The sequence below is a fragment of the Mus caroli genome, unplaced genomic scaffold (assembly GCF_978045245.1).
Source record: "Mus caroli unplaced genomic scaffold, Mus_caroli_1 scaffold_6, whole genome shotgun sequence".
Classification (NCBI taxonomy): domain Eukaryota; kingdom Metazoa; phylum Chordata; class Mammalia; order Rodentia; family Muridae; genus Mus; species Mus caroli.
The window spans coordinates 128,288,358-128,315,372 of record NW_028227261.1 but is presented as its reverse complement, the minus strand read 5'-3'; the positions used below and the strand labels follow the sequence as shown (position 1 = coordinate 128,315,372).

Here is a 27,015-nt window from a genome sequence, read left to right as displayed (position 1 = left end):
AAGTCATTTTTTTTTTTTTATTCTGAACTGGTAAAGATTTATATAAATACATTTTTGCAAGATTGAAGTAAAATGTTGCTTTTCTGTATAATGATATTCAAGCATTTGATTGTCAGTTAAAATACTCCAACATCTCTATATTTATTAAAGAAAGGTAATCCTATCTAGCAAGTCAGAAAACCAAGACTATGTACAAATGGGAAGTCAAACTGCCAAGCAGGGTGCATGAGATGATCTTACATGCAGAGATGACTCCTTTCCTCCCAACTCTACTCAGAACTGCGAGAAGGCATAAATTCAGTAAAACTGTGACATATGATAGTTACATACAAACCCAACACAGTTTCTATGAGGCAGTAATGAAATATCTGCAGAGAAATTAATAAAGCAAGTTGGTTTACTCCAGCTACGTTATTTTGACTGTTTCTGCAGCTGTTATTGAGCTGGGAAGTCATTATTCTTAAACCGAGTAAATGTCACCAGTTTAGAAAGCCCATGTATGAGTGCAGTTATTCTCTTGAGGCTTGTTACTTCACTATTTTAGATTAATTTTCACCAGAAGTAATGTATAGTTATATTGAAGCAAAAGTGATATGAAAAAACAGTTCCAGGTTTAGACAAAAATTGGCATTTATGTGAATATGAAGCAAAGTTAAAGATGTTCACCTTATCATACTCCATCTCATGCTATTACCTTTCTTCTATTACTATTAAAGAAAACTGATCATAACAATGAATAGATTTCCAGTTATGAACATTATTCATTTATGCTTTTATTAGACAAAATTAACACCATATAATAAAATAAACCATTTTCCAATTTACACACATAAATAAGCAAGTTAATATACAACTCAAACACTAATAAGGGCAGTCTTTTATAATTACATCTTGAAAAAAGAAATAAGGATTTAGTTCTTCTCTACATTCTAAACAATTAGATGGGTTAAGCCACAAAACAAAAGGCTTATTTAAAAACTGATTTAATTCATGCATTACATATACTGTACCTCTTTAAGTTTACTGAATTCTAATATTCAGATTTATAAAAATAAGAACGGGATCATTTGATCAAATTGACTTGTGATCATTGCAATTCCAGATGTGTTTCCAGTCAGACAGCAGAGACACCTGGAAAAAGAGGCTCCTCTAACAACCACTAGCAATATTGTGAATATAGCCATTCCTTGGTATCTGTGTAGAACTGGCTTCAGGACCCAGAGGTAAAAATGGCTGAATATGCTTAGGTTGTTTTAAAAAGTGGAACAGGATTTGAATATAATTCCACAATGACCTTCAGGTACACTTTAAACCCTCTCAACTTATTTATAATACCTAGAAAAATTTAAGTGGTGGTTATACTGTATGGCTTAAGGGATGGAGACACACTAAACATGCTTGATATATACAAGTAGAGTTTTGTTCCCAAGTATTTTGATCCTTAGTTGGCTGAATATTTGGTTGTTGAAACCAGAGGGGTGGCTATGGTCCTTTATATAATTATCAACTAATAAGTCTTTTTTTGTTTGTTTGTTTGTTTGTTTGTTTGTTTTTCGAGACAGGGTTTCTCTGTATAGCCCTGGCTCTCCTGGAACTCACTTTGTAGACCAGGCTGGCCTCGAACTCAGAAATCCACCTGCCTCTGCCTCCCGAGTGCTGGGATTAAAGGCGTGCGCCACCGCGCCCGGCTAACTAATAAGTCTTATGAAAAGATATTTCAGTCATTTCCTAGACAGCAATTCTTTAAAAATAAAGATAACATTTGTCTAATTTTAAGTCCTGACTGACTATTGATCGGGTAGATGTACTAGGAACAGCAAGAGCTAGAGTGAGCTGTCCACTGTGAAAGTTGAACTCTTATGGAAAGTTGCTAGACCTTATTTGAGTAGACTTTCTTTGTCTCAGAATTGCTTCATAACATTCACTTTTTGTCATGGTGGACTCAAATATAAAATGAAACGTAAGGTATGAAGAAAACAGCATATGCTGTAAAACTCTATGTATTAATAATTCAGCTTTAATCTAGTAGCAAAGCAATAAAAAAATCTATAGGTTTTATTTCTCCTCATCCCAATGGAGATGTGTAATATTAAAATACTACTATATTAAATTATTCTTACAATTTATCTGGAAAAATCAGACTATTATTTTCACAATTTTTATGGCCCAATAATAATTCTGATAAATAGAAATTTTTAATTTAATAAGGTTAGTATATCTCTTGAAAAAGATTTTATGCTAAAAGAATTATTTTAAACATGCGTTTTAAAAAAGCTCTGTAAGTATCTTCAAACATTCCAGAGTAAGAGGGAGACTGAATATGACATGAGGTGGGTCTGAATGTCAGAGTAACTTTGCCTGCTGACCTTTGCTTCCCACCATGTTTGAGACATATGCCTTATTTGCTGTTGTGTACAGCAGGCTACCTGGCTCATGATCTTCTGGGCTCTGTACTGTCTACACTTTCTCTCGCTCACTGGAGAAGCTGTGGAATAGAACATGCATGCTCATGAGCTCGTATCTGTTTGAGTTCTAGGTGTTCAGACTCAGGTCCTCAGGCTTGCAGAGAAAGAACTTTCCTCACATAGCAGTCACTCTTACCCTAAAACTGTTTCCTCTCTGCTCTGTATTTTAAAATACATTCCAGAACTTACTTGTTTCTAAATGTCTTTATGCTATGAAGACTGGCATGCAATATCTGTTAGTGTTATTCAACTGATCCTCTCTGTAGTACTAAGAAATAACAGTTGTGTAAAATTATATAGACTGGATGGTTTTTCTATTTTAATTATAAATATTGAATTCAGTCAATTTCTCCTATTTTCACTTTTACAAAAATTTACTTTTAGCATAGAACTTTTCAATTTGTAACTACATCACTAACAGTTTCTTTTTAAACCAAAAGTGTAAGACATCCAAAAATAAGGACATAACTGAAAAATATGTTACTTTAAAAATATTTATCTCTAGTTTTGAAGTGATAAGCAAATTTTCTGTCTTACAGTAAAATTAAATGAAAATATTAAAAGGAAAACACTTTTGAGTATTAATGTTATCATTTTTCAGTCAGTTCAGTAGTTTCTGGTGAACATTTATTTTAACCACTGAGAAACAATGGTTTTCCTCATAGATAAGAGCAGTCATTAACATTTGTTTGTTTGTTTTTCTGGTTTTTTGAGACAGGGTTTCTCTGTATAGCTCTGGCTGTCCGGGAACTCACTTTGTAGACTAAGTTGGCCTCGAACTCAGAAATCTACCTGCCTCTGCCACCCAAGTGCTGGGATTAAAGGCATGTGCCAGTCATTAACATTTATTAAACTACCTATTGTTTCTAGTCTTTAATTCAGCAGGACACACCAGGCAGGGCATTAAACATAGAAAAGCACTTAGCACCACAGGCACCCAAGTCTTCAAATGATGACACTGATGGATGCTCTGCACAAAGCCATTTGAGAATAGACCATGGCTAACAGAAATAGAGAAATGTAATAAAATAGCTTGTAACTTAAACAAGTTTGTGTTCACAAGAAACTTGAGAAGTGAGTTTGATCACCAGGGGAAGCCAGCCAGAATCTGAATATTATTAACAAACTTCCCTGAAGAGAGCAGAAATGAAGCACATCTGTTTACTGATCTTTAGGCCTGAACTTTTGTTGCCAGATGTCCTTAGCATGTACATACTTCTATGTCTTTGGACCCAGTATATAACTATGACTTACTTGAATGTTAGCTACTTTTTGTGATGGTAATATAATCATTTTTTTCTACTGTGAAACAAAAAACTAAAGGGCCATCCCATTAAGATTTCAATGTAGCTAGAAATTCAGAAACCTATATCATCAGGAATGTTACAGACACAATCTTTCTTGTCAGATGTTTTCTCTGTATGGTATTATCCATTGTAAGAAAATGAATCTTTTAAAAAGTAAAAATGAAATAACTGATAAAGGTTATAATTACAAACACAGATTGATTTTGAGTTTTCTTTCCATAACAAAAACACAGCGTGTTGACTTAAGCTAGTAGACGTGATAAACTGTAAGGGATACATTATGAAGCAGGCTGCTGTTGATCCAATGCATACGTCATTCTTTCCTTACTGAATTTTTCAGACCACTTTCGAGTTAGTTCTAGATAAAGACTTGGCTTATGAGGCCGGTAATCCAGGTATACTGTGTTAGCAGTTCTTTTGGGGACAGCCTTTTCAATTTGAGTTCCTTCATGCCACTCATTGAAAGAGGTGATGGAAATTAAACTGGGGTGGGTCTGGAGTGCAGCACTTAGAGCAACTTCATAATACTTCCCATTGACTCTGTTGCGGGTATTCTGAGTGTTCCACGGTCGGATGCTCGTATCTATGTATCCTGGGCCTACACTTGGGATAAATATCAAGTTGTTCTTTTCACAAAATGACTTCAGGTTATTCCAATTCTGATGAGATGAGCCATATGTAAAGCCATTTGTGGCGAAATATGTGTAAATACCATCAAAACCACTCTGAAGAATATCATTTTTATGCTTTTCTTCTACTAGAAGTGCAATAAACAATCCATCATAAGGAGAACTGCGAATGCTCTTAGATCCGGAGGGTGTTAAAAGATTGGCCCATATTGTAGGCTTTGTGATGTAAGAATCATAGACATAAAACAAGGGCAGAGAATGCCCAGTCCTGGTCTTGTATCTATAAAAGGCTGGGTGGTTTCCATATCTGCAATAAAGATACATTAAAAAGTAAGATAAACATTCATAGAATATGTCACAATAAAACTATTCACCAAAGTGAAACTGATCTATGAAGTTTGAGCATATGGTTACCAATCTTCGGTGAGTCAGGTTTATAAGTATAATAATGCAAACCCTCGCTATATTACCAGACCGGAAGTTAATTATCTCAATTATCTCTCAAAGAAAGCAAATGGTGACTAAATCCATAGAGAAACTACACTGATCTGCAGGAACAAAGAAACTGGGTTATCTTATCTGTGACAGGTGTCCATTTGTTGTTGAGATGATTCTTTATAAGACCATAACATACCTTAGAGAATCTTATCGGAAAAATACTTTACCAGAATGAAACTAATTACAAAATTCTTAATCTCTGCATATGCAAATGGAGACATATATGCAAACACTGCTGTATAAACTCACTTCACAGCTCATCAGAACCTTCTTTTAAAAGACAAAATATATATTCATAAGATTTTAAAAATAGAAACCTAAAATAAGTATAAATGGAAATCATAAACAGCCTGAAAAGCATACAAAATAGTGAATGCACCACCCTTCATTTATCAAAAAGTGAACTATAAGAACCTTGTGAGTTATCTTCAGTTTACCTGTGGTAAAATTATCAGAAATGACAGCTCATAAACCAATTCTCAGTTGTTATCATTTAAATGTACTCAGAACAGTAACTACCACCAGATCACACAGTATAACTATGAACGTTGAAGAAACTCACTTGTCTATAATATACTTGACATTTTGATGCATGCTTTGATCATCTCGATTGCTATATGGCTCTATGTGAAAAGTGACCTAAAAAAGAAAAACAATATCAATTTTAAAGCATTATCTATGATAGTACATTTTACATAATTAATAAGTTATCAAGTCAACAACATTAAGGTGAATATTTACTGAAGCCAGAGGATACCAACTATATCTTACTAGATAAAACTTACTGAAAGTTTCTATGAGTATATGTAAGTGAAGCATGTCATACACATGGGCTCACTTAGCCTTCATTACTGCATTGGGTACTCATTGAATCCATTTTCTTTTCCTTCTTTTTTATTAAGAATGCATTTTTTATTTTATTCGTTATTTATTTATTTACATTTCAAGTGTTATCCACCTTCCCAGTTAAACCTTCTATCCTCTCCACCATTCCCCTGCTTCTATGAGGGTGCTCCCCCACATTCCACCCTCTCCTCCCACAGCACCCTAGCATTCCTTTACACTGGTTCAGCCAGCCTCCACAGGACCAAGGGACTCCCCTCCCACTGATGCCAGATAAGGCCATCCTCTGCTACATATGCAGCTGAAGCCACAGGTCCCTCCATGTGTAATTTTTGGTTGGTGGCTTAGTCCCTGGGAGCTCTGGGGGGTCTGGTTGGTTGATATTGCTGCTCTTCCTGTTTCTTAATAAAAAAGTAAGTTGGCTTAGGAGGAGCAAGTTGCCAATAGCCCTGCATTTGTTGGCTACAATGTGAGGTAGCTGACTGAAAGCTTTTCTAAGATGGCATTCTTTTGAAGTAGATTGTAAAAGACTATACTCCTTATTTATTTATTTATTTATTTATTTATGTGTTTTTTTTAATTCTTTAATCTTTTTTTTTTAAAGTCTAGTCTTTTCCCCCATCTCGGTCTGTCCTCTGACTGTTTCACATCCCGTACCTCCTCCCCCATAATAACATGAATTGTTTTCTTTGGTATTTGACCATTACATTTATACCTAAGGAGAAACAATAGAGCATTCGATTAAATCATAGTTTAATATCCTTAAAAAGGCATCCTGTGAATATGCATTTATTCTTTTATTATTCAAAGGATAGTTTATAAAAAAAAACACTTAGACAATTACACAGAGCACAGCAATTTTCATATTGCTACTGCTAAGGTCCATAAGTCACTATTGTCATAGTAGAAAGCAGAAACGAAAGCTTTCTTTCAAATATCACAACCAGATACTTAAGATTTCTGCCTAAAATTATCAGCTGTACAAAATCAACTTTATGAAATTATGTTAACTAATAAGCAATGTTGTTATATTATCTCTAACTAGTAAGATATATATGGTATAAGGAATAAAGTACTTTAAATGATAATCATAAAAATTATTCTGAAATTCAATGATTTATCCAGAGCAAATACATTTTGTTGCCAATCAAATGAAATTATTGTTTGAATTTTACATTATAAGTGTCACAATGCCTGATGGAGAAAAGCCACGTTACTGTAGCTTAAATCTTCCTTTTTTTTTTTTTTCAATTGTGTAATTAAAGCAAATGTAGTTTTCATTAATTAATTTTCATAGAATTAATTTTAAAGTCAAGGTATTTAGTAAATCAACCATTCTGTCCTTAGGAGACCACACTGATGGATGGGTCTGTCAGTAATGAACTCAGGCCAAGCCATCCTTGCAATTTGCTTTTGGAGCTGCAGACCATAAAAGATCACCTTCTTCCACTAAGTGCAGATCAAGGCACTTCAGTAAATTGTTATACACTTATAACTTCTCAACTATTAATTATATATTTTGAATTAATAACAGGATTTGGTCACAGTTTTTCTCCTCCATTCAGAAAAATATATTATACTAGCATTAAAATAAAATCTAAAATAACAGAATTTCACTTATAAAATTCAATGTTTACATTACTTTTAGAGAATGTAAAACATGTAAGAACTTGATTCCACACTACTGATTTTGTCTTTACGAAACTCTTTTGAGCCCTTAGCTAAAGTACTTTCCCATGTGAGCATCTAACTGTATACTTCTTCTTCCTTAATTCTGCCACCCCCTGCCTTCACCTGGTAGCACCCATTATGTCACGAGTGATGCTAAGTCCTCCTACAACTGGTAGTAGCAAATATTTTGTAATTTTCTCTTTCAACAACTTACTTGTGTTTTGTTTTGTCTCTTAGAAGACTGCAAATTCTCTTAACATAAGATGCAAAATCTATTTCGTTTATGTTTTATTTAGATATGGTTGGGTTTGGAGCCCCCATCCACTTGCCTCTATCTTACACCTAAGACTGTAAGTGTAAGGAGCTAAAGGGATCTGCAACCCTATAGGTGGAACAACAATATGAACTAACCAGTAACCCGGAGCTCTTGACTCTAGCTGCATATGTATCAAAAGATGGCCTAGTCGGCCATCACTGGAAAGAGAGGCCCATTGGACTTGCAAACTTTATATGCCCCAGTACAGGGGAACACCAGAGCCAAAAAGTGGGAGTGGGTGGGTAGGGGAGTGGGGGGGGGAGGGTATGGGGGACTTTTGGAAATGTAAATGAGGAAAATACCTAATTAAAAAAAAAAAGACTGTAAGTGTGGATGAGTACTGTTCATATAAAAAAAACAAAACAAAAAAAAAGAGCAAAACAAACAAACAAACAAAAAACAGATTCTGGTGCATAATAGCTACTGTATGAATATATGCAAGCATATATTAATGATTTCAATGCAAAATGAAATAACAGCTAAATTAAACTCTATACCACTGCTTAGATCTCATTTAGATAAAATTTGCTAATTTCTCACTATGAATTTATACTACTCATCAAGAACCATGGCTGCTTATAAACCATTAGTATAAAACATGGTTTATATAAACGTTAAAAAGAAACCTATTACTTTAAAATAAAATGCTAAATTTATTGCAATACAAGAAAATCAACAACTGAAGTTTTCCTTATACTCCTGGGGAATATTTTCCTTATACTCCTGGGGAAACAAATTGATCCCTCCAGCTGAATTTATTGTGATAGGGTCTTTGGTTTCTTTGAGATCTGATGTGATGATGCTGTATAACAAATATCCCCACAATTTTTAACTGTACATTTTATTTATTCAATGCAAATAAAGTCTGTATTAGTGTGATGACATTGGTCTAGGCTGTGAATGAGGTTTAAGTAAGTTTCATGGTTTTTGTCACTAGGGTCGTAGAGAAGGGTAGGTGTCTTCTCATATTAAAACAGCAAACAAACAAAATAGAAGCACTAGCATGAAAGCACATGACATTTCTATTTTACTCATGATTCATGAGGCAAAAAAGGCCAGCAGAAAACCTAACATCAACTGGAGAAGAAACTCCCAATTCGAGAACTGGTAGAGTCTTCCAGTTGGCTCCACCATGTCTGCTAAAAGCAGTTGTTTCACAGTTTTGTTTTTTTATATTAGGATGTTACACAGAGAAGACACAGTGAGCAGAAAGGATCCAGCTTTGACTTTTATAACTGTGACATACCTACCCTAATGGAATGACAGTTCCAAGTGTTACAAATGTATGCTCTAGTAAATAATACAAATTTATATATTAAAATTTCATCTGTGGAAAAAACAATTCACCACTTAAGATTATATTTGCACCAACAGTAATGCAAAACAAGTCACTAATTCCTCAAACATTTTTATTAGCTTTGCTTATTTATAATTAAAAACACTCAACTAGAATGACTTTTAGTTTAAATAATCAAAATTGCCATTACAAAGCATTTAGTAACTAATGCTATTAGCATATTATATAATTAGAATTAATAGCTTAAACATAAGGCAAAGCCATGCCTAGAAACTCTGTTTCTAATCAAGTATTAACAAACGAGAAGGACAACGTTTCTTAACCTTCCAAATAGAGAACTTTAAAATCAATCCAACCCCCAAATCAGAAATAATCAATACAGGATAATCAACAAGCTATTTTCAAAGTACGATTGGTAAGTTGAAAAGCTACTGAGGTGAGCAATTAGTATTAAGCATTAACAAAATCTGAATATCAGCAAAAAACTTTTTATCAAATGTAATCTCTTCCTGATTATTACATATCAAATCTGATGTAGTTGATGTTTACAGAGACTATTACTGAGGTCTTCATTACATTCTTCTTCCATGTAAGAGCTTTCAGTAGAAATAAAAGGGGTCTATTTTCATGTATCGTCAGATTTTACAACTTTACCGTTAAAAACTTCATTAAAGCTAAAATGTCCAATTTTATTACCTCTCCCCACAGAATTGGGGCACTGACTGGACAGATCAGGAGCCCTGGATTTACTTTGCATGAAATAAATCAATGACTTATTCAGCCTCAGTTGTAGTTCCAGAACTTGATGACTTGACTAGCTGCAGGCGCCAAATGACAGTTGATTGAGAGATACTACCTCAAGGCTTTCTTTAGGGCTACAGAAATCTATGCTGGACTTCAATATAAATGATTATAAGGTAAAATAAAAAACCCTTCCTTGACCCTAGTTTGGATCTATAAATGACAGAAAAGGTAAACTTCTAGAACAAAAAGCTGGAAAAATAAAAAGAAAGAAAGGAGAAACAAAAAAGGTAGACCAACAAAGTGTGAAGCCGGTACTGGGAAGTTACCCACTGCCTCTAACCTAAAATATCACATATTTTGTTGGTACAAGGGGAAACTGCAAGCAAATCCGGTGCTGGGAAGCATAGAAAACAGTACATACTCATGTCTCCAAAATCCAACCCCAAGAGAGGAGAATCCCAGAACCCCTCATGGGAGTTTCTTTGAACTAAAACTCGGAAACAAGGAATGTCAGATTAAGAGCACTGGCACGGGCAGGCTGACCCTCAGTAGGACTAAGAGTTTTATTTGCAAAGAGAGCCAGGAATGGGCTGGTACAGCCATTATTCAGGGTCTCATTGGGTAACCCCTGCATTATCAGGTTTGAACTGCACACAAAGGTAAGCAGCTCTCCCACCAGCAAATTCAAATGCACAAGACTTCTTGGGCAGAAGAGGGCTTTCCTTGATGTTTTCTAATCAAGGAAGAAATTTTAATTGGAGAGTTTTTTAAAATTTAATTTTTAAAAAAATTTCACTCTTACATAGATATTTGCTCTTATTTATTTGATTTAACACCTATTTCTATTGTCTCCGCTTATGTATTTTTCTAACCTACAGCCCACATACTTTCTCTCTCATTTCCACTTCATTTTATTTTCTTCTCTTTCCCTACCACTTCCTCTAATTTGAATTTCAATTTTCTAATGTCAGTAATCTTTAGGGTATGTTTTCCCTAACAAATTTCCTAATTCCTCCCTGCTACTTCCTATTTTACATGAATTCTTGTTCATACTCAACTTATTATCTTTCCATTCCTCCCCTTAGTAGGTAATATCCTAGCAAACACTATCCTTGTGCCTTTATTCTCTATGGTCCTTAAACTTAATGAGTTTTCCTAGTAGGTCTACCCATCAGTGGAGTTTTTCCTGCAATGTTCTGTTATTGAAGCTGTGCTGGATATTATAACTGATGCTCCCTGTGCACATGAGCTGTATTGCATGCCCAATACAGGAGCTATTGGGGGAAAGGCACCTTAACCCTGCTAAAAGCTAGTCCAAGACTTTCCAAAGGAATTTCAAATTTCAATGCAAACAATAAAGGAGATATAATAAACACTCACAATGGCCTAAAACCAGATATACAAATACTGACAAAGAAACAAGGACCAGGAAAAGTTAAGGCAACATGACTCCTCTCAAATATTCAGTTATACAGTGTTATATTTTCAAAATGAGAAACCAGAATATAATACCAGACAAGGAATTCAAAAGAATGATACAAAAAAAAAAAAAAAAAAAGATTGAGAGAACCAACTAGCTTCAGATTTAAGGCCCACTCTTTTAGATGAAACCCATACTAGAACCTTTATAGGGCCAAGAATTTATGGCTAAATAAACCATAGTCTCTGAAGGAGAACTTACTACTATTATTTTGCTAAGTAGATATAATATTAAGCCATCTCCTAATGATGTATCATTATACCCATAGATTAGTTCATCTGTAACCCTTAGAGACCATTGTTTCTGCAGTATATGTGAACTGGTCAAGATCCAGAGAATAAGAAGCTGTAAAATGCTTAGCCTTCCATGGGACATCAATATCACACATCTCTCTACTAGAAGAAAGAATCAATGTAGAAGAAGAGATAGAAAACTCTAAGAATCAGAAGCACAGATGACTAAAGGAAACAGTACTTTCTGGCTACAACAGGAAAGGTACAAATATGAATGCATAGCAGTTATGTCAGCATCCATGAGATCTGTGCAAGCTCTAACTGAGTACAATTGAGGCATGGAGAGGGGGGCTGGACATCAAGTCCTACACATAAACTGTTAGCTTCTGGGAGAGGTGCGATCAGTTTTCATTAAGAGTATGCACCCAAGTAGGCCAATCAAACTCCAGTTGAAGGCCAAACATCAAAGAACACTAAGAAGTGGACTTGCCAGGATAATTAAACAGGGCGCGCGCGTGTGTGTGTGTGTGTGTGTGTGTGTGTGTGTGTGTGTGTGTGTGTTGGGGGGGGAGGGGATGGATCTGATAGACAATAGGATGAACATTAACAGAATGAATTATATAAAATTTAAAATTCAAAAAATTGTCAGAAATTTTCTACCCAATTTATAAAGATGTAAGGTTATACTGTTAGGCATAGTAGTTTTTGGAATTTAGGGGATACTCAGACATTAATTTCACTAATTTCTATACTCTGTTCACAAAGAAACCCCTCTTTTCTTATTAAACCACATAGTACAGGGTAGACAAATTAGTACATGTCTTTAGTCATAGCACTTGAGAGGGAGAAGGCAGGATTACTCTGAGTTCCACGTCAACCTGATCTATAGGATCCAAGCAAGAGCTACATTGGAAGTTCCTGTTTAAAAATAAAACAAAATCTAATAAATGAGTATAAAACATGGTCAGTAAAATAGTAAGGAGTATCTTATATAGGTTCTGAAATTTAAATTATTAAAACAAACCTTTAAGATGCAGTATTATTTTAAAACATTCTACATATATCAAATTTTAATTAAAATGAGGCATAAAATAGTATTACTATCATGAGGATAAGAGGACTAGCAATGACACATATACTTTTAAAGTAAATTATATACCTTCAGATTATATTTATGAGCTTTATCCAAAATGGTTGGAACCAAGTGATCAGTAGCTTCTCCATTCTCATCACTTGAATCAGGTGGGTACCAAGACAGGGCCAGAACTCCTAATAGAAAAGCATAACAAAGAACAAAAGCAGCAGGGCATTATCAACAATGATGGCGGTGTAGAAAGCTGGCGACATGACTAAGTATATTCAAAAGAATGATGCAGTTATTTGGTTACTGTATCTAATATTTATGAACTATTTTAAGCAATTGGTATCTTCTGATATTAATGTAGTACACATTTTAGAATAATGAAGGCTCTCAGCAAGAAAGCATGTAGTCCCTATATAGTATCTCCTACAGTTCCAACCATCTTCCCCAGTTCTCCACATTCACACCTTTCATTCATATGTAGTATTTACTATATTTGATGAACAGTATCATAATATTATGATTACTATTTACCGCAGCTTTTATTAGTGCTGTGAAGTTTGGTGGATTTTAAGAAAAGCATAAGGTTGCCGGGTGTGGTGGCACACGCCTTTAATCCCAGCACTCGGGAGGTAGAGGCAGGAGGATTTCTGAGTTTGAGGCCAGCCTGGTCTACAAAGTGAGGTCCAGGACAGCCAAGGATACACAGAGAAACCCTGTATCGAAACACACACATACACACACACACACACACACACACACACACACACAAAGAAAGAAAGAAAGAAAGAAAGAAAGAAAGGAAGGAAGGAAGGAAGGAAGGAAGAAAGAAAGAAAGAAAGAAAGAAAGAAAGAAAGAAAGAAAGAAAGAAAGAAAGAAAGAAAGAAAGAAAGAAAGAAAGAAAGAGAAAAGCATAAGGTTATAAGCTAACCACTATAGTATCAGACAGATTAGTTTCCTATAAACACTAGTCCTTCTGCCTATTTACCCCTTCTCCCTTCGATTTACTGCCCCCCAGCAATAACTGATTTTTCACTCTCTATAATTCTCTCTTTGCCAGGATGTCATATAGCTTGAATCTCAAGGTACAGAGCTCTCTCTAACTGGACTCATTTGGGAAACTGCTTGTATTTTAGGTCTTCCTTGTTTTTTATGACTCAGTAACTCATAGATTTTTACTGCTGCATAGCCATTGTGTGGATGTTTATCCACTTTCCTACTAAAGGTCACACTAGTAGCTTTTTAATTTTTGGCAATTATGAATAATACTTCTATAACCATCCATATGCTGTTTTTATACATAAATATCATTTATAAGATTTTATAAAAGCAACATGATTGGAGTGTTTTCCTATAGTATCTATTTCTATGCTAAGAAATTACAATATAGGTATGAGAAACACCAGTCTACAGAGAAATCACTAACTATGGAGAAAATACTTAAAGATAAATACTTCAAAGCTTCAAATATAAAAAATGGTGTAGTAGAGAGACAGCATGGATATCTCAATGAACTAACACATATTTTAAGTTAGGGGAAGAAATAATAATGTAGTATAAAGGAAAGTTTATGCAAATTAAGAAATCAAGATAAGAAATGGCTTAAAATCAAGTCAGCTAAAATCCAGAACCATTAGCTGAGGCAATGTTAAGGCTGTTGGAGGAGTATAAGTTTTCTAGAGGGATGTTGTCCCGAAGAGGTTACCCATGTTCCAGTAGATAGTCCTAGAAAGCATATATGAGCAGCCCTAATTGGACACAAGGATTTAGTTTAGAAACAGAGTACATACATAAGGTTGAAAACAAAAAGTGGTGGTGGTTCAGAGGATAGGGAAGGAATTAGAAGGGAGGGGATGGGGAATACATTTGACTAATACACATTAAATGCACAGGTGGAATACTCAGCCAATAAAGAGAACGAAATTGCCTGAGAGCCAGAATTTAACACTTATATTTTGTCATAGTGAGACTATGTACAGACGAATTCTAAATAGAGGACCAAGGCAACATTTCATTAGAGCTGATGTGGAAAAGGCCGTCTTTGTCCTCCATCCAAACAGCAAAAGGATGTAGCACAGAATAAAGAACTGATGGTGGTTAGGGATCCAGGGAAACAATGGCTATTGAATAAATGAGCTGCACCTAGATAAGGATGTTGGTGAAAAGAAATGCTGGGAGAGAAGTGATCAACATTTAAGTAGCCCACTAGCCCAACTGTGACAGCATCAAGAGCAACAATAAACAGGTTCTCAGCATATAGCCCAGGAAAGAAATTTTCCTCTCAGAAAAACCAGTGAATATAATCACACACAAGGGAAACAGTACGTGTCAAAAGCCACAAAGCATGTGAATATTAAAAGTAGCATTCTTCCACAGTTCAAACCGAGATTCTATTTATAATAATTATGCAAACATTTCTAACAGCTACTGACGTCATAGCCGACCAACATCAAGTATAGGCAAAAAGTAATGTCATGAAGGCAAAGACCTACTCCTTAAGAAGGGAGGTCGTAGCAGAAGGATGATTGAGCTAGTAATAAAAGTATTCCTGGAAGCCAGTTTCCTTGGGAATGCCTGAGGGAGTGAAGCAGCTCCAGGAAGCAGCACTCTCAAGCCCTGGTTCTCAATGCTCATGTGTCTCTGCTGCACTTTATGCAGATACTTAAGTGAGCCAGCATCAGCATTCTCAACAGCCAAGACAAAGCAATGTCACTCAAGAAACTACCTTCCTGAGCTCAAACAGCATGTATCAAAGAACAATGAATAAAATACATGCAAGCACAATGAAAAGAACACAAGAAATAAAGTTTCAGGCTTTATTAGTGGAACTCAAAAAGACAACAGCCCTGGCTATGTGAAATCTTCTGACACTGGCCCTTAGAGATTCTAAACCATTTCTCAGGCACCAGATTATATATTGTCATTGTAGGATTTCATGATTATCTAAAGCCCTGTACCTGGATATCACACAATAGGCAGAGATGAATGAGGGGCATTGGTGAGAAGAGAATAACTGATCACTTTTCACCAGTTATGTTAAAGGTACACACTGCAATGTTCCAGCATATTAAACAGTAAGTAAGAACAAGGACTGTATATATACTAGGCCAAAAGAGGCTACAGGAAGAAATAATTCAGATATTCAATGTCAGATAAGGCATATAAAAAGTTAGGAGAGGAGCATAAACAGAACAAATGGAAAGGTAAAATGGAACATTAAAAACCATATTGCATTAAATAAAAATGAAACTGACAAAGGATTTGCAATTGGGGAGGGGGAGCTCAAGTCACAAAGCCTAGTCACAGGCTACAGAAAAGCAAAAACACGGTGGAATGTCCAATGCATGGCTGAAGAAGCAAACACCCTTAATCATACGATGAAATGTAATCCCTTGTAAAAATGACCAAAACTGATATTCTTACCACACAGGTGAATCACAAAATACTGTGCTATGCAAACTAAGACAAACAAACAGGATAGCTAACTCATTCTGCTGTCATAAAGGAACAATCACAAGCACTTCCCAGGGACAGAAATCAGATCCAGTTGCTAGAGTGGGGTCAGGGTCAGCAGTAAATAAGGAAATGAAGATGATGACAAACTGAAGGCAGGGGACAAACGTCCCCTGCACTGAACTCATGACCTTCAGCCTTCAGCCTTCCAAGCACTAGAATGGCAGGTATGATCAAGGATGAAGCCTTTTGGAGATATCTTATTTCATGAGTGTAAAAGATAAGATAATTCTTTATATTGTATGTAAGTCATTAATAAGAAAATTGGGAATTCAACTGAGAATAAATTTGCATATTCAAAAATATGTCAAAATTTATCAATTAAACAAAATATGTTAAAGGCAATTAAAAAGTAGTTATCTTAAAAACACCCATAACATAGATCTGATAGAGTAGGGCCATATCCTCAGCTACTTGAAGGGCTAAAACAGGAAGACCAGGCTTCAATCTTAAAGACCCTTCCTCACAATACAGCACAAAAGAAGCTATAGGTCAGGTGTGGAGGGGTTGCCCTAGTACATGTGAATTCATCAGTTCAATTCCTGGTACCCCCCCCCCAAAATAATCAACGAAAACAAAACGACAAACAGCAGAACATAAAAAACTTGGAAAGGACACACATGCAGTTTAATCAAGGGGTATTACCTACAACTGTAATTAATAAAAGAATGATATTTATTAATGATTTAATTGTCCACCAGAATTATTTATATACATATAAATAAATAAAAAAAAATAATTACCAACCAATTGAGGCTGAGCGCATTTGTTTCATGTGAGTTTCTATGACAGAAGGATCTCGAGAGCTGTAACTTCCTAACTCAGGATAAAAACTGGAGCCAATGTCATCTGGAGGACTATGTTGTCCTTGTGGATAGTTCTTGGCTATTCTAGGGTCCCAGTGTTCCAGAACCGGATGATTCCAGTGTATATATTTACCATCAAACTGTGGATTTCCATACCAGCTGTAATAAAATGCATGTAAAAAGTAATTCAGAGGAGGTAGTTCTTCCAGGTTCACCTCAGAGGCTTTGGCTGGCAGCACAGTCATGCCAGTGCCTTTTAAATCCTTGGTATTTGTTTCCATGTTGATTCTATCACTCCTTTGGAAGTCAGCTTTGTTTCCCGAATGCGCATTTAGTGGATGAAGTTCTGGAAGGAGGTCAAGTCCAAAAGGAGGTCCAAAGGATGCTGCGTTTGGCCACAGCATCTTTAAGCCCATCATCAGAGAAAAAATAAATAGAATAAAAAGTGACAAAAGGATGCAGGTCCTTCTTCGAAATTTTGCCATGATGACATACTTTAAACTCCAAACTAGTAAATGTTTTTCTGTAATTCATTGAGAAAAGGATCATTAGTAATTGATATCAACGTTTTCTAAGGTATTTAAAATGATATCTAAAATAAAATCATTACAATTAAAAAATAAAATGTATTATAATCATTATTAAATACTGTCAAATAAAAAAACATGCATGCAGACACTCACAGATGCACACACGCACACACACACATACACAAACACAGCAAATACATATATACAAGAACTACTGACTGGGAAATATCATATGTACATGCCAATAATATTTAGTTAGATAAAACTAGAATTCCATTTGATAAAATGAAATATATTTTCATCGTGTGAATAAATATTATGTATAGAGAATATACAAAGTGAATAATTAGTATATATGGATAATTTTTAAATAGCAATTAATGAAAGAAAATACTTTTGAGTCATTTAAATAAAAACAAAAGTCCAGTGACAAAATTTTTAAAAAATGAACCTTAATATAAAAAAAGACAAATATTACAAGGGGATAATTTATACATTTTAAATTTTATTTGTGAATGGAATAGAATCAGGAAAAAAATTAGTGACAGTAATGGGGGAAAAATAAGTTAGATATTCTGGCAACAAAGATTTACCACTGAATGACTGTGTCCCCCAAAACCCATGAGTCAGAAACGTAGCCCCTAGTTCAACACAGCTAAGTTACAGACTCAGATGGAGATGAGATCTCTCTCCATTCATCATCATGAATATTTTTTTCAAAGTTTTAAATGTTACATTTTAAATGTCTTAGGTTTCCTGATGGCCCTTTCAAGCAGATTTGGTTTTGGTGAGTCTCCTCCTTTCTTGTCCCCCAGCCTCTGATCAAACCACTTGCATCCCTGACACCCCAGCTTCCTTTCCACTGTCATGTTTCCTGAGTCCTTCTATCCTTACCTCCTTCTTCAACACCTTTCCCACTCCTGAATTTTTCTCTGAAGTTCCATAACTTATATCCATTTTCCCACCTCTTTACATACATATATATACAAACAAGCACACCTTAAAGATATGCATATGAGACAGAAGGCATGATTTCTGAGTTGAGTTACATCATTTAATACTCTCCAAATGCCTCAATTTTCCTGCAAATTTCCTCATTTCATGTTTCTTAAAGGCATATGAAAATTCAACTATATACATATACCAGATGATGAATGAATGGTGCTGTGGGTTGGTTTGCTCCCCTGAGCTCTACCCACTCAGAGCATACAGCATCTAGACACCACCAGAGAGGGAAGCTGACACATGCACATACATGTGTGTGTCTGTGTGTGTGTGTATATATATGTATATATATATATATATATATGTGTGTGTGTGTGTGTGTATATATGTATATATATACACATATATATATATGTGTATATATATACATATATATATCATATATATATGTATCTGTGGCAATGATGTACAGATTTTTTTCATATCATTAATCTCTAAACACAGAATATTGACTATTTTGACAATATTGATAGTGATTATTACCATCTAAAGATGATTAAAAATTCACTGGAGGAAACATGTAAGTTGTATTCAATTTCTCATATAAACTTAAACATCGATGAACTTGGGTTCCCAGGAAATTCCTAACCAATCTATCCAACTTGCTTAGAGATGACTGTGCACATATATAATAACACAATGTAATTACATTGTAGATGTGATTAAAACTCAAGAAAGAATATAGGACTTGAATTGTTTTTACTATTTTGGCAACTTTATTTTTTAATGGTGAAAAATTCTTTTAATGGAAGAAAAAAAAAAAAGAATGCCATTAGGCAAGTATAGAGTGCATATGAGACCTGAACATAACCTCTGCTTATTTCAGGAAGGACAAATTCTATATAGTCCTTCAAGCTCAGCACTGCATAACAACAGGAAGTGAATGCTCTGCTGTGCGAATATGACAGAGCTAGTCATTGCACACCAGTTGTGATGGAAGTTGTGACAGAAGAACATAACCACTTTGGTTTGCTGCTGTAACTTGCTGTCCTGAATTTTCCAAACTGTAAATGTAATACCATATCCTTCCTTCCCTTTGATTAAAGATGATGATAATTTTGATGAGCCATGAAGCAAAAAAAAATATATATATATATTTTAAGATATGACCTTGACTATTTTAATCAAACACAAACTGGAAATATGCTTGACGCATGTACAGTTGCTATCTCTAAGTGAAAACAAAAAACAAAAAAAAAAAAAAAAACCATAGTAATCTCTTCTCGGTCTTCTAAACTGTCTGAGGTTAAGTATTTTATAAGTATTTTATAAGCAATTAAGCACTGCTATTGAATGCTGAATAAACACACATAGAGAGAATGGGTGAATGAATAAATAAGGGAGAGCTATAGATTTAGATGTAACTATAGGATTAACTTTAGAAATACTAACTCAGTAGGCTGGTGTGAAATGGACTGGTTATGCAACAGAAAAACAATTGAGGTTGGCATTTGAGAAACATGCTAATGATACACTTATGTGAGGCTGGATAACTCACCAAGATCCTTTATTAATGTGAACATTTTTGTTTTCAGATAAAACTTGCTGTGTGGGCAATGCAAGGTAATGTTGGCAATAGAAAATAAAAGAGAGAAGTATTTAAATTAATTACCAAATATTATTCAAGATTTAAAACAAATGAGGAAAGAAACATAAAAAACACTAAAGGAAGGTGTGTGAGTGTGTGTGAGTGTATGTATGTGTGTATGTATATACTTCTAAATATTTTTTTATCCATTGATTTATGCTGCTCTAAGTCAGAGAAGCTTCCTATTGCAGTTGATAGTAGTTAATGAGATTCCTTATTGTTCAAGTTGCTGTGAATCAGCAACTGAGAGCACTTGGCTGTAGATGGCTTGTCTGTACCACCACCATGCCCCTACAACACTGGAATATGGAGCGCTGCTGAAGAAGAACAGTGGGAACTTAAGAGCTGGAGGTGGAAAGGGGTGCTGTGAAATGACCTGGGCATGACCAGGCTGGTGTACACATGAACTCATAGTAACTGTGACAAACTACACAAGAATAAGCATGGAGCAGTGTTCTCAAGGCCCCACATCCAGCTGAGTACTACCAGTAGTTGATGACTGCTTGCAGACAGGGATAGTCACATATCCTTGGGAATGTGGCCACCCTTAGGTTGCTCATACCACAGGAGATGACCCCATACCCATGAGTCATCATGCAGCAGTAAATAGAAATCAATCAATTAATTATACAGGACATAAAGTTGGGATATGTGATGGCCAAATTCTGGACAATGTTGGAGTGGTGAGTAGTGGGTAGGTAAGACTGAGATATAAATACACATGAAATTTTCAAATAAGTAAAAAATATTATTTAAACATTTCTTGAGCTCTATAGTTACAAGAAGTCCACATTTCTATTTTTCCTTGTCTAGCCTAACATATCTATATTTCTTTTATCTGCTCCAGTTATCTCACTCATAGGGTTCCTGTCAGGATGAAGGCATATTTCACATCTGACAATGTACTACTAAGTAGTGATGAGCCATGAGCAATTATTCATGAGGAAAATATGGGTAGCAGGACAATAATCCAGAACTAGCAGGGGGGTGGGATGGTGGTGGTGTATGTGATGACACACTTTAATCCCAGAATCTGTGAGACAGAGGCTGGCAGATCTCTGAGTTTCCAGGCCACTCTGGAACTTCCAGGCTAGCCAGGGATACATATTGTGGCTCTGCCTATCAATTAATTGATTGATAGATGAAATACAACCAATCCAGCATATGGGATTGAGCATGCAATTCAGTAGTTAGAACATATGTATAGCATGAACAATTCCTTGGGTTCTAGGTTTGACCCTTCGTCCTACCTGCACAAAGCAAACAAACAAATACAGCATGTCATATTCTCTAAAATACCTTTCAAGTTTCAAGTCAAAGCAAAAGTCTGGATTCTCTCCTCATGTCTCTTCTAAAGACTCCTGAGTATAAAACTCTATTGAAGCAACCCTGCTCTTCTTTAATGCTGGCAATTCTTACACTGTACACTGCACCAACTTATCTGTGTACAAGATTTTGAATATAAATATACTACAGCATATATATATATATATATATGTGTGTGTGTGTGTGTGTGTGTGTGATTGTGTGTGTATAGGGTATATATATATATATATATATATATATATATATATATATCCTAGTATATTTATACTCTACTAGATCCCAACAAATATTATATACCCCTGATCATTATTCAGCTTACTTAAGTTTTGGCCCTCCTTTTTCTTACAATGGTATGTATTCAGCAAATATATCTGTAACATATTCTACTATACATATGCAGACCAGATTTGTGTGAGGTGTATAAACAACACTGTAAAGGAAAATTCATGAAGATTCAATAATTTTGAAGACCATCTCAACAATAGAGCATCTTAAAATTTGTGACAACACATTGCCCCTGAAGCCTAAAACATGCAGTGCTCTTGCAGGAGACAGGCAAAGGAACTACTTTACTTAGCTCTAACTAAAGAGAGAGGTTTCATAAGTTACCTGTGAAAAAAACAACTACCAAACTTCAAGTTAACCGCAGGTGTGTAGGTTCTTAAAGCAAGAAGCTCAGGGTCCTGACTACTGACAACGTATCCTCACTCAAAGGGAAGTTTGCAGTATCCCAGTTAGAAAACTAGTTCTTCTGAAACCATGCTAATTTTATGTTTGTTGATTTTTAATCTTTTAAAATGATAGTTAATGTGAAAGTCAAGTGATTTCGAATGAATAGGATTACATACTCAGGCAGCTAAGAGATCTAAATAACCCAAAAGCCGAATGTTGTGTATTATTTTTAATGCATTTGCTCATATTATATAACTCAGGAAAAGTCAGATTCCATTTTAAAGTTATAATTAAATGATAAAGATTCCTCCTGTTTTTTTCTTTCTGTTGATGCTATTTTCTTCTAATTTTATGCTAGAGGAAGTACCTACAGTTAGATACAGCTAATGCTCAGAACACACACCTGAAACTTTCAGAATCTTGCTCAGGTCAAAGTGCGGGTAATCTTTTGTACACAAGTTCTGTCCGGCATAATCTCATTTTCCATTTTTATCTTCACAACCGTCTATGAAGCAGAACTTACAGGTGTTGAAACTGAGCAGAGAACTTGTTCCAAGCTTTTGGGCTAGTAAACAGCTGAGCACCCTGCAAAGGCAAAATACCGTACTGGACCTGAGGTTCCTGTCTCCAGCCTGCCCTGAGCGGCCTCAAGTATAGAAGGCATACTACAATGACATTTTTTCTCTGAGGCAGGTGACTTAACAATGGTTCCCTCACCTTCCACTGTAGCTCACACTTAAGGAGAAGGCAGCTAGCTCATTGTGTTTATTTTCTGACCACACACTCATTACTTATTATAGGAATAAGAGCAGCAGTTTTGTAAGTGTAACTAACGTGAAATAGTTTCACCAAAACCTAGAATAATTTTGCTTTTTTTTTTCTTTCAAGCTGCAGCCCACACATTGCAATGCGATCAGACCAACCAGTCTCATTTGTTTTTCTAAGCTCATTCCAGACTCACAACAACGCTCACGAAAGCCTCCTTGTAATCCATTTTCAGTACTTCTCCCACTCTATTATCCGTTTATGTCTTTGTCAACAACAAAACAAAAGTTTTAAGCTCCGGTCCTCGCCAACTTGTTCCTCTGCAGACAGAAAAGAAAGCGGCCACCCTGGAGGGACAGTGGAAAAGGCAGAGCCCAGCCAGTTAAAGGAGAACAGAACAAAGACCCCGGAGGAGGACGCACTTGTCCTGGCGGCCTTCGGGGTCTTAAGCTGGGCTAGGAGACGGCCGGCGACCGCCAGGGGCCTCCGCTCGCAGGTTCGGGGCTCAGGACCGAGTGGTGATGAACCACCTCAGGGCCACTCGGGCATCCAGGCAGACAAGGACAGGCTCAGGCGCGGTGCGGACACTAACCTAGCGGCGGGGACCGGCGCGGAACCGGGCTGCTGGGCTGAGCGCGACCGGATTCCTAGAGTCCCGGGACGCGGGGTCAAAGGGCGTCGCAGGCAGGCGGCCCACGATTGGCTGGCGGGCGAGCGCGCAGGGGTTAGCTGCGGAGTCCCTGTGGGTCTCAGCTCTGGGGCCTCACAATTGCTCACCGGAGTCTGGGACCCTGCCTCCGCGGGGACCCACCAGCTAAGAGAAAGAACCGCGAATTCTACCAGGGGTGACAGTTCTTACCGCCGCACCGCCCCCACCCCCGCCCCAGGTCCCGCCTCCTAAAGGACAGCGCGGGGCGTGGCTCCAAGGGTTGAATCTCCGAGAAGGCGGGGCTTCTGGGCGGACCTAAGGGGGCGGGGCTTTCGGGGCGGGGCTCCGAGTCCTCTAGCTTGTCCTGGAGTCTACTGCAGGGTCATGGTGGAGGAAGCTATATTAAGTCAGACAGTATCCCTTAATTGCTCCAAGGAGAAATGGAAGTTCTTTTACACTTTTGCCTCGTAGGATAAGCCAAGAATCTCTGATAGAGATCATATGTGTTTTGGTTTTCACTTTTAAAAAATCCTTTTAAATGTTATTCAGATTTATAATACATTGGGTATTTCCAAAGTTTGAAAGTTGAAAACGTGTTTTAGTTTATCAAATAGTTATTGGCAAGTCAGAAGTAGACAGACAGATATATTAAACTTCCACAAGTATACTAGAAATCAGTACAATTGTACAATACAATTGTGTAATTGTACAATTACAGTAGAAAGAGAATAAGTCAGAAGCAAAAAAAAAAAAAAAATGCAGCAGAGGCGGCATCTGGGGTTTCCATCTTACATCAGCCTCACATACCAAGAGAATTCTATGTTTTGTTTTTGTTACATGGTAACAAGGCAATCTTGACTCAAGGGGTAGAACTTTCAGATGTAATGTTGTGAACAGTATTGTAAAGGCTTCCCTTTAAAAAACTACCGGATTATAAAAGAGATTTGAAATATACATGTAAATAATGAGAGAAAATACCCTAGTGCTGACTGCAAAAGCTTAAGCCAAAAAGTCTTGTTTCACTATTACCATTAAGCAGTATGTTGTGTTAAACACCTTGCTCTTTTGAAAAATAGGTTTTTGAAAATATGTAGTTTCCTAAACATCCTATCTTCCTGGCATTGCGTATTAAATAAGTGAAATATTTTCTGATTTTGCATGCAAACATGTTTGCTACGCATTTATGATTTGAAATTCCTAAACATACAAATCTATTTTGCATCAACTAGTTTGCTTCATTATAAAAACTGTCTTTTAATATTTACCCCAAAATATTATCAAATTGAATTTTCTTTAATTTATGTGTTCCCCTCCATCCTGAAGATATCCACCGGTTCACATCCCTCTGGCTATTAGGCTTACTGGAAAAATGCCTGCTTTCAATCTAAGTTCATTTTATTTTTTTTTATTAATTTCTATGTGAAGAAACAAATGTACCTTATGGGTTACAAATACCTTCACTTTGTGCAATGTCTTCACTTCTGTGGTATCTTGATAATCAAAATCCTTAAAGTTTAGGATATTTCTTGTTGCATTTAAGAATATTACAATTGTGTAACCTTGCATCAGACATCAAAATTTTACAATCAACACAAAAATTTGTGGTACAACTTCAATAGTTGAATGAACAGTTGAATGAATAGTACAACTTCAATAGAAATGAATGAACAATATTGACAATCAGTTAGAGCACCTATGTACCAGACTGTATGTACATATAAAATTTGTAACATCATTTTTCTTATTGATGTTATTTCAATTATGTTAGCTAAAATTGGGTTTTTATACATTTTTTACAAATTTTAGAATAAACGAGCCAACATGCATTAAAAGACGCTGGATATTGACTGTATTTCAATAAAATTTTAGAGTTAAGTGTATAGAAATGTACAGTTTAGAGATATATTCTCTGGGAACATGTTTATAGATTTATATTTGAGGCTGGTGTGTTCCCCAGTGAGTCTTAGTTCATGTTACTTAAGTTTTTGCAGGCTTTTATTACATAGATTCCTCATGTTTCTTGCTAAATTTAAAGATAACTTTCTTTAAATTACATATTGCATAGTCTGATGCTCTATGGTCAATGGTAAAATGCATATGACCCTGAGATTAATTTTGAGCACTGAAAATAAAATTCCAGCAGATTATTATCCTCATTAGCCCAAAGGAGCCTTGATCTTATGTGTATTTCATATCCATAGAGTGGGCTAGCATGGTGGTGTGTTTGCTGTACTTGCTGTTACCTATGAATACTTGTTCACATTGTAAATGTGATTTTTCTATCTAAATCATCTCTTTGTCTTTAAAACACATTCACCAGACATTCAGCATCATGTCCTATGGCCCTAGTGACAGACTGCTATACTATTCCAAGTATAATTCAATACCATTTAAATTTTATCATGAATTTTGAGGTGTAGAATGCGTTTTTCATTATACAATTGACTGCTTCTAAGCAATTACCATACTAAGTACCCCATTTCCAGTTTTTTTAGCATGAAAATTTGCTTAGTTGATCAAATTAATTTTTACTATCTATTAAAATAATCATAATGTCCTGTTCTAGTACATTTATGGTTATTAATAGATTTTCCTGATGTTGAATCCAAGGGAAGGACTTTATTCCATAAATATTTATATGTATGCCCACTTGCTTTAAAAAATATCTTTTATTACTGCCAGAGCAATTCAATTAAAGTTGATTCACATTGCATCACCCTGTAGTTTTCAGATTTGTGCAATACTCTTGTAAAAGGTGTTAGTGCCACAGACTTGCCTCAGTCAGCCCCCCTCAATCCGTGGGAGAAATTAAGGTCCCGATACAGGTGGGCAGGAGTTGGCAAAAAGGTGACAAACAGACACAGACACAAGGGAGTGTGCTGTATCTGAATGTAATTTTTCAAAGAAAGCACCAGACTTTTAATACGGAAGAAAATAGGGAAGTTAGGTGACACATCAGTAAGGTACAATGAGGTTACTGGATGCTTAATGGCTCTTACACAAAACAGAGGAATGCGAACATAAAGACTGGCAGGAACTAGGCAATAAAACAACTGAGACAAAGTCAGCTCTATCTAAGGTCAGCTATAGTCTTAGAAGCCAGGTGTGAAGTATTTACATTCCTGGGGCAAGGGCTTTCATGCCCAAGCCATAGTTCTAATTAGGGAGTTCCACTCTAGCTAACCTTCTCATGAATAATGCAATACTCTAGTTCCTCCTTAAGCCACAACCCGATCTACTTCCTAAACCATTATAAATCCCAGTATATGGGAGTGACTCAGCTTTTTGTATTTACTATGTAGACTAGCCCTGAGATTTCTAGCTCTATTCAAGTAAATTTTAATGCCTGATTTCTTTCATGGTTTCTCCCACAATACTATAGGTAATTTTGAATGTTACTGAATAGGCAACATTCCTACTAAATTCCAAGCCCAGGGTCGCCTCAAGGACTACCTAGGGCATTGGTGAAGGCCAGGAAGCAAAGTTCAATTTTGCTTAGGTATTTGGCAAGTCATTGCTTGGAGGCACCTATTATAAAACAATACTGAAATTTCTTTCACACAGATCCATTCACTGACTAAAGCAAGGACAGTTTT

At 36.0% G+C, this 27,015-nt stretch overlaps 1 protein-coding gene across 4 annotated transcripts; it reads right to left on the bottom strand.

Annotated features, from left to right (window-relative positions):
- Positions 1 to 755: 755 nt before the first annotated feature.
- Manea (mannosidase endo-alpha) lies at positions 756 to 23,635 on the bottom strand. Of its 4 annotated transcripts, none has more exons than XM_021160722.3 (5): positions 23,363 to 23,635; positions 16,826 to 17,407; positions 12,643 to 12,752; positions 5,462 to 5,538; positions 756 to 4,708 (listed from the first exon to the last, which is right to left on the bottom strand). In XM_021160722.3, the coding sequence occupies exons 2-5, from the start codon at positions 17,367 to 17,369 to the stop codon at positions 4,051 to 4,053; spliced, it is 1,389 nt and encodes a 462-aa protein (XP_021016381.1). In that variant the 5' UTR covers positions 17,370 to 17,407; positions 23,363 to 23,635; the 3' UTR covers positions 756 to 4,050. The 4 variants fall into 4 exon arrangements, with proteins under 4 accessions (XP_021016381.1, XP_029332286.1, XP_085695574.1 ...); XM_029476426.2 differs by lacking the exon at positions 23,363 to 23,635 and adding an exon at positions 23,193 to 23,356; XM_085839448.1 differs by lacking the exon at positions 23,363 to 23,635 and adding an exon at positions 22,409 to 22,811.
- Positions 23,636 to 27,015: the final 3,380 nt, after the last annotated feature.